Source organism: Chenopodium album, chromosome 17 (genome assembly GCF_948465745.1).
Source record: "Chenopodium album chromosome 17, dcCheAlbu1.1, whole genome shotgun sequence".
NCBI lineage: Eukaryota > Viridiplantae > Streptophyta > Magnoliopsida > Caryophyllales > Amaranthaceae > Chenopodium > Chenopodium album.
The window spans coordinates 3,229,099-3,241,755 of record NC_137850.1 but is presented as its reverse complement, the minus strand read 5'-3'; the positions used below and the strand labels follow the sequence as shown (position 1 = coordinate 3,241,755).

The 12,657-nt window shown below is 33.7% G+C and overlaps 1 protein-coding gene across 1 annotated transcript; it reads left to right on the top strand.

Moving 5' to 3' along the window:
• Nucleotides 1–8,277: 8,277 nt before the first annotated feature.
• On the top strand, nucleotides 8,278–12,573 carry LOC145589390 (uncharacterized). Its single transcript, XM_081645934.1, has 4 exons — nucleotides 8,278–8,471; nucleotides 9,363–9,634; nucleotides 10,207–10,267; nucleotides 11,715–12,573. Exons 2-4 carry the CDS (start codon nucleotides 9,401–9,403, stop codon nucleotides 12,314–12,316), a joined length of 897 nt encoding a protein of 298 aa, XP_081502060.1. The 5' UTR covers nucleotides 8,278–8,471; nucleotides 9,363–9,400; the 3' UTR covers nucleotides 12,317–12,573.
• The last annotated feature ends 84 nt before the right edge of the window (nucleotides 12,574–12,657 follow it).

The following is a 12,657-nucleotide window of genomic DNA, read 5'->3' as shown; positions in this document are numbered from 1 at the left end:
GCCTACCACTCCAGTATCCATCAAAGCGCTCAATCTCTTGTGACACAGGAAATTCATAAGGACGGCGAAGATCTCCTGTAGGGATGGTTTGTGCGAGACCATATTGTCTCATGACTCTACAAGGAAAGTAAAAGGTTAGTCTCGACAAGCTCGGGAGACGACAATATGCTTGGTTACTACAACCAATCATCGCCTCAATCCTCCACCAAGGAACAATCCAGTTTATGGTAAAGTCACCGGCAGCGAACACCTTGCTCCACTCACGGCGACCGATTTTCAAAAATCGTTTCTTTCGGCGGACTATGCAATTTGGAACATATGTGTGAATATCATCAGGAGGATTAATAAGCTTCAGCCTCTCCATGAGCCATATCTGCAAATATGTATTTAAATTAACATTACAGTGTAAAAATAATATTCTTTAGTTCTTGATAAATTAATAATAACATTATTTTATACCTGTAATAAAATTGGAGAACCTCTTAAAGGTGCTCTTGAATTCTTTCTTAGTGCATCTAACCACAGCATAGTCTCTCCAACAATTAATGGCATTGGATTTCTCCCAGATTCAACTTGTTCTATAACAGATATAATTATCGATTGCCCTTCATTATCTTTACCACTCACTAAGAGCAATTGGTTAAATAAACAATAAAGGAAAGCCCTTCTTTTATAGACACGGAAATCGGGATTGGGATTATCATAAAAATAATGTGCAAATTCTGTCAAATTAACTATGTTACCATGCACTATGTGTTTCAAAGCCGTCCCCCTCAAATCAAAAAAGTGTTCAAAATCTTTATAGTAATATTCATTGATTCTAGGCATTACCGCAAGGTCTGTGGAATAATAACCTATGATGGCCCCAAATTCTTCCGGTAAAGGACATATTTCATCATGAAAAAATCTAAAACAATGAGTATCAATATTCCAATAGTCTATGGCAGAATAAATAAAGTCAATATCAAGACTCATCCCCTTGACCCCAAACATACCCCCCATATGAGAAAGATCTAATGCTTTTTTATCTTTAGCAGTTAAGTAACGACACCATTCATCCATGTACCCACAAAAGGTTCTTTTAGCTAAAGGCATGATTACTAGTTAATTAACTATTTAATAAGCTGGTTAAATTATGCAGTAAACGGATGATTCGGGGGCTATTTATAACTTTTTTTGCACGACAGACTTCAATTCCTGTAGGAAACAGGAAAGCGCGTCTGTCGCCAGGCGACAAAATTGTCGCGTGGCGACAGGATGGTTTACGCGGCGCCAGTTTATTCCTTAGCAGCGTCACCTATTGCGCGTAGGAAACCGTGTTTTTACGTATTTGATTTCGAGTTTGACTTGACTTACGTATTTTTATTTTTATTATTATTATTATTATTATTATTATTATTATTATTATTATTATTATTATATTAAAGCTTAATTAATTTTAAGCTTGCCTTCATTTTCTTTTTTCTTTTTTTTGGGGGAGAGAGTCGGTACCCTCCATTAATATTAAAAATGACGGAAAAATTAATATATGACGGAAAAATTTTGCGCAAAAATTACACTTTCTCACACACTTACATACACAATGCATTCATTATAAAGTAACAAACTAAGTAAATAAAATGTTCAATAAATAATAAAATGCATATATATATACAAGTGTCTGGTACATGAGTCATATGAATAAGATAGACAAAGTCCTACAAAAGTCAAATATAAATAAATACAGGTACAACTATGGCGCCGGAGGTCGCAAGTCGCGAGGGATGCCGAATATATCGAAAAATGTCCTACTCTGCAGAGTGCTGGGCTCTTCCTTATGGTTTTGTGGGTCCATTTTAGTAGTTTGGGTTCCTTGGTACGCCAGTTAGCCCCTTTGAGCAATTGACATGATTTAGTCAACTTGATCAAAATGCACTGAGTGATCGACTTGATGAAAGATCGTCTCACTTTAGCTTAAAGCACCTACGTATTGGCTCGTAATAAGGCACCGAAATAATGGTTCAAGGCACCGAAATATTGGTTCAGTAAACGCGCCAAAGTAATGGTTTACAAAGGCAAAAGCACTAAAGTACTGGCACAAATATATAAAAAACAATGATAAATAATGATATTAAGGGTCAATAGGTAAAGTGATTCTTTGGCAATGTCTCAACATAAAGGGAAATTGTTTAGCGGCGAAGTACGGTCGTGACGAGGTAGTGTCACAAATGGTGGGGATGGCGAAGCAAGGCCACCTTCGGCGGTCCCTCAAGGTAAAGAAGAGATTGTCTATAGCGGCGACATACTGCTGTGGCGACGTACGGCCACACCCAGGAGATGACGGCATACAGTTATTTTCGACGATGTTCCCGAAATACTGTGGAGGATTGTCACCAAGAATATTGAAGGCGACGACATATGGTTATCTTCAAGGATGGCGTTCACGAGGCACAGTGGAGGTTGTCACAAACAACATACGATGCAACAACAAAATGGTTACGTTCAGAGGCGTGTGCTCGACGGTGCAAGATACGCGTTTCTTAACTCTCTTATCTGTTTAACTAATGATTTGTTTTGCAGGTATCGGCGTTATAAGAATGACTTGGAATCGCAGAACGTTTTGAATCATTCTCCGTCCCTATCGATACTTTGACTTTCGTTTTCGAAACATAAGTTTCTCCAAACTCAGTCAAAGTGGGGGCTTCTGTAGACACCCATTTGTGTCTCCCCAAAACCAAACCCAGTGATGAATGCCTTGCGCGTTGTGTTACTATCGAATGAGGTGAAAGTGATTCGAAAGCCAAATGTTGCGGTTTAGTTTTAATTAAATTCTTCTCTCTCTGTTTTTGAAAACGACCTTATTTATTTGAAAACGTCCAATTCAGTTTATTTTGGTCCATAATAAAGGTCCAATAATGGTGTAGATGGATGGGGCTCGAAGAGACCTTTCCAACGATATATTATAAGCCCGATTCCGATGAATATTGAGGAAGTTATGGCCAAAATACTAAACTGGGCCCAGTTATTTATTTTAATACGGCCCAATGATCTAGAGGAGGGCCCAATATTAATTATTATTCCTAAAATTATTAGGATTAATTATAGTTTTCTAGAAGTTTCTAGAAAGTTCCTTTTAATTCTAATATTGTTAGATTTAATAATTAATTATCTTTAAAAGATTTTTATTTGGAATAAAATATTGTTTTGTTATCTTAAAAATACGTATTTTATCTTCTGTACGGATTCCGTAGATCAAGTTGATTAAAGATCGGATTCCGCGTGAAGAAAAACGCGCTAATACAGGTTGTCGCCAAACGACAAGTCTGTCGCCACGCGACAGACTCTATCGCCGCGCGACAGACCCTGTCGCCTCGCGACAGACATTGTCGCGTCGCGACAGAGTTAATTCCTGGCGACAGCGTGGAGTTTTATTCCTTATCAAATTCTATGTTTTTTTGGATTATTTTCATTATAAATAGCGTCCGAATCCCTGTTTTCAGAAATCATTCACAAAAATCATTCACAATTATCAATTTTCACAATCATCAATTCTCATCAACTCTTTCTCAATTCTCTCTATTCTCTCTCTTGAGCAATATATTCTTTCTTTCTTTCTTTTTCTAAACTAGTTTTCACATACAATATTCCGCATACATTAGACTTAGAGTTTCTTAGCCAAGTTCGAAGTTGCCTTCGCCCTAGACGTGCAAGGTTTGATAATTTCTGAGGGTTTGGTCCAAAACTAGTCTAAACTTTATTTAATTTGATTTTAATTTAATTCTTTAATTATTGTTCTTTATTATTTTCATTGAAGTTTACTAACTTGTGTATTTTGTTATTAGAAAGAGGTACGAGGCTTCAAAGTATGTAATCTTATTACTCTCTTTCAATGTAGATAGCATGTTTATTATTGTTTTATGATTCCTAGTATCATGTTAGGATGCTTTTAATGCTTTCTAGTATCATGTTAGGATATTATTTAATGCTTTCTAGTATCATGTTTAGGATGCCTTTAATCTTTTCTAATATCATGTTAGTACCATGTTAGGTTTAAAGCTTCGATCTTTATTGCTTAGTGACATGCTAGGATTTGTTATTAATCTTGTTAGTATCATGCCTAGGATCTTGTTATTATTAAGCTTTATTATGCCTTCTCATGCTATTATCATTATTGTTTTTTTTGTTTATTATTATGTTGTTTGATATATTTTATTGTTATTGCTTGATCACGCCTTTTATGCAGGTTTAAAGGGAATTTGTACTTGGAATCACGCTTAATAAGATAATTAATAATTTGGTTTAGGCTAATGTGATTTTAATTCAAGTGATCGCCAATAATAGATTTATTTGTGCATTAATATTCAACCAACGTAGATAAACAGGGTAGGTTTAATATAATGTTTGTATGTTATTCGAAAAGCGCACATGAATACGAGCAGAACAAAGTAGAGGCCTATTTTATAGGGCGGGTCCTTTCTTTTGTAGATTGGATTCGTACCCTCATCCCCGGACCCTGTTTGGTTCAAGACCTTATGGAGTAGTTGATGGTCCTTTGGATTGTCTTTTGGGTTTACAAGTTCCTAAAACTTGTTGGTGACTCTTTTGCTCTTTTTCTTTCCCTTTGGAACGCCACCGTACTTTAGTGTATGATCACAGTGGGGTTCAAGTTTGGGGTTATCATAATGCTTGAAATATTTCCTACAATATGACATACTTATACTATTATAATTATTATATTTTTTAAAAGTGTATTTCACTATCTAAATTGTTAAATTTATTAAAATTATAAAGATTATTAAAATTTATCATTTCAATTAATTAATAATATAAATTTAGGTAACTCATGAAAACTCTATACGGTGCTAAGATTGCTTACATAGTTTTTTTTTTTTTTTTTTTTTTTTTTTGGTGAAGCATACATAGGTATTTAAAATAGTCTTGTATACAAATTACTATATGTTTTCTTTATCACCACTATAATTAAACTTGAATACAATTACAAAGTATAGTATATTCATTTTATATTTCATAGCTATCATTTTTTGTGTCACCTTTTTTTTTATTATTTTTTTATATTTGTGTCACTCTAATTTTAAAACAATTATTGAATATTGCTTCAAAATTATTTTATTACCTTATCCTATAATTGTCAGGTCAACAATGATGAAAGAGTTTATTAGATGATAATTTTTTATTTAATAGTAACAGATTAGGTAATAATAATTAAAGAAACATCTAAATAAATAAATAAATAAATAATAAATAACAACATAGTTCAAAAGGCTACAAATATGATTCCATACAAAAAAAAAAATATGAAAAAAAAAATCCTCACGAATAAATTATTGGCATAAATCTAAAATTTCTAATAACTATCTAATGAATTTAATTACTAAACTATGGATGATACTTATGAAGTTTAAATATCCTTTCGCCCCATTAAACTTATTTGATCTTTATATAAGAAGTTTTGATCGTGGAAATTAAGCCTGCAATATATATACATATATAAATGGTTAGTAAATTCAATAGTATTTTATTTATCTAGCAAAATTTTTGTCAAAAAAAAAAAGAAAATATCTAGCAAAGCAACAAATATCTGAAAGAGTATATACCTTCACTTTTTTAAGGGGACGTTTGGTTCAAACTAACAATGGTATGGGTTTAGAATGAGGAATGAAACCTGGGTGGTATGGGGTTGGAACTTGATACTTGATTTCATGTGTTTGGTTTTTATCTATGAATGATAGTTTTCCTTTTAATTTTAAACCTAAAGGTATGGGTATGAGCCATACCCACCTCCCCCCTTGGGTTTCAAAAACCCATATCTTGGGGGTTTGAGGTATGGGTTTGAAAAATGAAATTTCAAGAAACAAACACAAGGTATGAGTTTTGGTCATTCCAAACCCATACCTTATACCTAATATGCTTGAACCAAACACCCCCTAAATGGGTTGTTGGTGGAATCGTTGTCATCTTCCTTATAATTATCAGTTTCATCATGAGAACGTTTTCCATCTTCCTTAACTATGTGACTTGTATGATTTTCTTTCATTATTGCATCTTCCTTGTCCTTTCTAAAGAATAATAAAATAATTATATTTTTAAGAATTTTTTTTTCAAAACTTTAAATGAAAAACATATGTTAATTAAGAACACTTGTTTCAATAATTTTCATCAAAACTTACCTTAAGTACACTTGGTTCAATAATTTTCGTCACAGTGAATGTTTGTCGTGAAACAGCCGAGAAACTCGTACTTTGATTTTCCAATTATTTTTGCTCGAAATTAATTCTCTGATCAAATTAAATCTGTAGGAAAAAAAATAGCACATAAAATCATAAGCGAATAATCATAAAGTATTTCAAATAAAAACACGATGTAAGTAACAATTATATAATGTAAGTAACAATTATATATATAAGTTAAATTATGAATTACCCAACCATGTATGATTTAAATTTGACACGAATTACTAACACGAAATTGTTTGATGTCGATTGATTTTGCATTATACGTCAATTTATAATAGTAGGGTATTACCATAAGATTATGAAATATTTTTAATTTATTATTATTAAAATCTATCTTTGAAGCTTATACAAAAAATTTGTCATTATCTATTATCCTTTATACTATTATATTTTGATGATATAATAATTAAGAAAAATTATTAGATTAAAAAAAACGAAAACTTCAATAATAATCCAACTTGGTGAACCCAAATAATGGGTATTAAAAAGACTAAGCTAGGAAAATAAAAATGAAAGAAAATTAAAGAAAAAGAAAATAAAAGAACTAACTTACTAAAAAGGAAAATATAAAGAAAATCAGAAAAAGAAAAAAGAAATTGAAAAAGAAAAGAAAAGGCAAAGAAATAAAAATAAAATAAAAAGAAAAAGAAAATTAGAATTAAAGAAAAAGATATAAAGATCCTCAAAGTCAGACCCCTTTCTTCTTCACGGTTTCGTTGCTCCTCAATTGGGAAATAATCCCACGCATCTTATTAACAACCAATGATCATAGGCTCATAGCTATCTTTACTTAAAATTAACTTCCTAAAATATTTTTTCATATACATGTATTTTTATATAAAAAACCACATAGTAATGATAAAGTAATTTTATTTTAATGAAGCAAAATTATCATTATCATATACTTCTTATGTTTATCGTACATAAGGTAGTGTTTTTTTTTTATTTTTTTTTTAAGTAAAGCAAATTTACGTTCATACTTATTATGTTTATCATAAATAAGGTAATTTAATTTTAACTTTTTAATTCTAATTTTTGATAATGTATAATACTATAATATATAATTATTTAAACTTTAAAATTTCATTTGTCAATTTTTCCTATGTGGCATTTGAATTATTTAATTCTAAAAGAAAATTATTTGATTGGCTACAACAAAAATTTATAATCCTACATGGCGCTCTAAGAAAATTAAATCCTACGTGGCTCTCTAAAAACTCGGGAAAAAACTCCCCTTTATATATATATATTAGATTATTCTTTGAATTTACATTTGTAATTAAGGTTTTAATTAACGGAGTATCACAATATGAATTAACTATAATCTTAGGTGGTAATGCGTGGAAGAAAAAAATATATTTGAGTATTTATATGGAAAAGTCAAAAGTTTAATGGTATTATATGAAAAATCCCTATAATTAAAAAGGGTGCTGTGTTGACTTATTTAATCAAATATGCTGAAAACTTCAACCCAGCTTGCTAATATTGCATTAGGTTCAAGTAGATTTGACGGGTTGGGTAAACTTTTGCCCGCTCTATTCACCTATGGCTAGACATGGCAGTCTTGATCTGACCCGACCCCTGACCAAAAAAATAGACTCGAAATTGACCAAGTTTCCGAAATCTACCCAACCTAAAATTGACCCGATATGATTTTAACCCGACTAGACCCAATGCTTGAAATGTCCCAAACTAAAACTACCTACAGAGTACTATCGAATTAAATATGCATGATGCTAAAATGACTCAAATTGTTTCGACCCCAACCATAACTGAACTTACAAATCGAATAAAATTATCGATTTGAGCTTGATCTACAGTATTGGCATGAAATGAACGACTCAAATATGATCTAACTCGATTTTAACCCGATCCAAGCATGACCCAAACATACTTGACCTGACCCAATACCCGACCAAAAATATAAATGGCCCAATCCAAACCCAACTGAATATTAAACAACCCAAATTGACTCGACCTGTACCCGACCAGAATGAACCATTTGCTAGGTCTACTTACGGCCTTACCTATTCCAAATCCCCAATCCTTCGTGGTCTCGTACCGCCAAATAGGCGTCATCCACACCTTCCGGTCCTCCACTCTCCCGAAGCTTGAGCTCAATGCTCAAACTCAAATACTGAAGCTCTCAAACCCTAATTTCTCAGATCATTCAACTTTAAATTTCGATTCTGCTCAATTCATTTCTTCACAAAACTCCCGTCATCCTCTACAATTCAGGTATTTCTTAAGATTATCACATTCAATTTTTTGAATTTCTTTTTATTGTGACTTTAATTTTTTTAGTTTTAATTCACAATGATCGTTATTACCATGCTTGCTTTGATTTCAATTCAATTGAATTTGTAAATTGTTGGATTGTCGCTTTTGATTTTGAGAGGGTTGATTGTATATTGAAATTTCAGAGTTGGGTTATTTAAAATCATTGAAATTGAGCGTTTACTGAGGCGCATTGTATGATTTCGATTGTTGGTTATTCTGAATGAGTTTGTTTGTTTATTTTGGAATCCCAATTTAATCTTTGTTTGGGTTTGAATCTGATTGAAAGGAAAGCGTTTACTTTGATAGTCTTGACTCTTGATACTCTAAAGTCATTGATTAATTTAGCTCAAGATATTTGGGCTATGTTTGGGGTTGCATTTGATTTAAAGAAAAGCGGTTACTTTAATCGACTCGAGACTGGAGACTCTTGTGTCATTGATTGATTTAGCCGGGCTTTGTTGGGGGTTGCATTTGATTAACAGGAAATTCCTGATTGATGATCATGGGAAGAGTCTCTGTGCTCACCGGGAAGGTTGCTTAACTCCTCGTATATGTGACTGGTGGGAATTGAGTGCTATCTAAGAGATATTAGGTCTATGATATTTTTTGATCGCATTTTCTTTGTATCGATTGTGTTCTAGTATGTTTATAGCTTATGTAATATGGATCTATTTGTTTTTTTTTTCCCTTCTCTTGTTCTTTAACTTGTGGGGTTGAATATTCACCGTCTCACAAATCATTTAGATAAACTGCTTTCATTGAATTTTGACCATGTCTTGTTTACTAGCAGAATGATATTGTCTAATTTTTCTAGTTGTGAATATAATAGTAAGTTGATCCTCATGTCAGATTGGTTATAAGTCAGAACGTTTGATAGCAAAGGGAAAATGTCTACAGAGAAAAGTCCCAACAAACTTAAATCAGAAGTTGGTAATAAGGATATAGATAAAAATCACAGACATCGCCGTCAAGATGCTTTACCGCTTGAGGTTTCACCAGCTTCTGAATCTAAGCAGGATGTCAAAGATGCAAGTTCCATGTTGGATAGCAAGACTAATGGAATAAGTGAAAGAACCAATCACTCTAATCCAACAGCAGACTCCCGTGGATCATTTCATCAGGTTTCCTTAAATTAATCTTTTTGATTTTTTTTTATTCTATTTTGCAATTATTTATTTCTGCAATGTACTTATGTGTATCACTTATTTATTTCTGCTGATATAATTATTTACTGCTACTTTTCTATGGTGTTTCCATTCTGTCTACAGCCTTTTTTTTTGGCAATTAAAATGAAGGAAATTTAAAGTGAATTGAGAGTTTTCAGGAAGAGATGTATCTTAAAAATTACGTAAGTGTGTGTGCATGTGTGCATGTGTGCTGGATGAAGTGCTTATGTTTCTACAGTGCTTGGACAATATTTAAGGCTACAACTGATTTATTTTGTGCTTTAACCGTGCAAATATCCAGTATAATGAGATTAGCATGGATATGAGTACGTCTGTATTATTCTGAATGTGCTATTTGTTCAAATAGGCATACTTATGAAGTTATGAGTTTGATCACTTGGTGGTTATTCAGTATTTGCAAATCCATTTACTGGGCTGAACTAGGAGGGTACTTGTTCGTCCAATGATTTCAGTGCCCCCGTGTAAGTGTAACTATATTAGGCTTGCCTCTACATGTCTTGTAACAGCATGATGACCGCCGAACTGCCGCCCGAGATGACAGCCGCTCTGGACGCAGATCAACATCTGGTAAGTTTTTTTCTTTCTTAACTTGTGGTTGCTTTTCTTGTTTTTTTATTTTATTTTATTTTTTATTTTATTTTTTTTATCACAAATTGCTACCTTTCCACTTCAAAAATGTTCTTAGTTTTGAGGATGCATGGATACGAGTCATATGACCCTCAAAATTTCTGACATTGTACTAGATGCTTTCTCATAGGATGATAATAAAGCTACAATGTGACCGTATAACGGTATAACTTGACACAATTAGAATGTAGTCATACCATTATCATGGGGAAGTTCATGGGCGAGAGTTTTCTTGATGTGGGAGTAGACGACTGTAAGATTTGCACCCTTGCCTGTCCTCTCCTTGACTATAAACAATGCTGATGTCGGATTCACTCTGCAAGTAAGATATCTAGAGTACTGGGTGCAAGGGGTGGAGAGTGATTTAGAAGTCAAAGGTTTATTGTATGAAAGTGGTAGTCTGGAAGAACTTATATTGGCCGAATTGTCCGATGGGTATCTTAAAAGTTAAATACCCCTTGTACCAAATTAGATACTAAAGAGTATTTAAAAAGTATTGGTGGCCATTTGAGCTCGTTTATGGCTGGAATTCTCTTTGAAGGTGCGTGTTTAATTCTCAAATTTTCATAGTCTTATCTGAGGTGGGAAATTATTTGAAAAAGGGCAAGGGAAAATAAAGAAACCAGGGGAACCTTTCCATCACAAAACCCAAAAGTAAATTTCCAGTAAATAAAAAGACACAAATTACTGACTGTTTGAGCTTTTCAAGGTACTCTTATGTTACTAAGTTTTTCAAGGTACTCTTATGTTACTAAGTTTTTCAAGGTACTCTTTAAATTCCCATTTGATTTTTTAGCTGCTGTACTTGGTCGGTGGGAGAGGATGGTAATTGGTATTGAAAGAAGTCTCAGGTAACTTAATGTCTAGACTTTAGTGCTTACTGCCATTAGACTGAAGGGAAAGAGGGGAATGAATTAAGGTATATAAGTTCGTAGCTGGAGGAAGTGGAAGTATGGATGATGATGAGGGACTGGAAAGGTAGCAGCCACTTGTCACAGTTTTTGCCCACTACTGATGAAAATTTGAGAGCATTTGTTGGATTGGAGTAGCTGAGGTACCAGGATATATGCATTAAGTTAATTGCAGGAGATGAGGGCTTTACTTCGAGCAAATTATTCTCACAAACTAAATCAGTGACTTGGGTGTCAGATACTCATTATTTTCTGCTTCCTTGGATTTCATTGTAGTATATTTGGTAAGAACTTTTGACAAACTCTATAATATCATTAGGATCTACAGCTTATTGATAATCCTTGGAGAATTGGAAAAAGTCCTCAATGTTCCTTGACTTCCTTCCCCTATACACTTTGAGCTAGATATCTTGATGTTCTTTTCTTAATTTGAATCATTTTTGTTGGTTAATTCTTTTTGCTATCTATTTGCATAGAACGTGGATGGTGGAGCAATTCCAGGGACGAAGACCGAGCAGCACATAGATCAGCACCCTCTAATCCAAAAGTAAGGGAGGAAAAAGCTCGAGCTCAAGGTGGTGACAACCATGCCTGGCGACATGATAAATTTTTGGAAATGGAATCTGATGCACATCCACCTACCAAAAAAAGGCGGCCATTTAGAGAGGAGAAACTTCCTCTGAAGTCTGAAGATGTAGATAATGCTGTCCCTGAACCTAGTAAGTTTGACCATCCTGCTAGCTCTACTGGTGGTACTGGAAAATGGGAACACAGAGCTCATGATCGTCGCCCTTTGGAAAGAAACGAGCATGACCGAGGACATGTAAGGGAGAGGTCGTTTTCAAACCGAGGACGAGTTGAAAATACTGGCTTTCCTCCCAGAGGCAGGTTTTATGGTGCTGATAATGATGGCAAATTCAAGGGGAGGGAGAATTTTGGTGGAAGACAAGGGTATCGTTCAAGTGGTTCCCAGGTTGAGAAATGGAAACATGACTTGTATGACGAGGCTAATAGAAGTCCGACTCCTAAAAAGGAGGAAGATCCTGTTGCGAAGGTGGAAGCATTACTTTCTTTGTAGATTGGGCATGGCTTGGTAGAATCAGTGTTGTTGGTTCTAGATTGAGGACTTGTTAGTTTGTGTAATTCTTATATATATGATTGCCTAATGTCTAGACTCAGTGATTCTAATTTGGCAATGTTAATTGATCCAAAGTTCGGATCAGCTTTTGGTGTGCTGTGAGGACTTTGGTCTGTACATTTGGCATACAATTGCCTATTGCTGTGATTGATCTTGCATTTCTCTATGTTATCTTAAGACAACACTTAAATTTGTAACTCCATTCTACAGCAGACCTTGAGGGTTCATTTTTTCTACTTCTTTCTCTTTTGCTAAGTTCAAATCTGAACAGAACATATCAT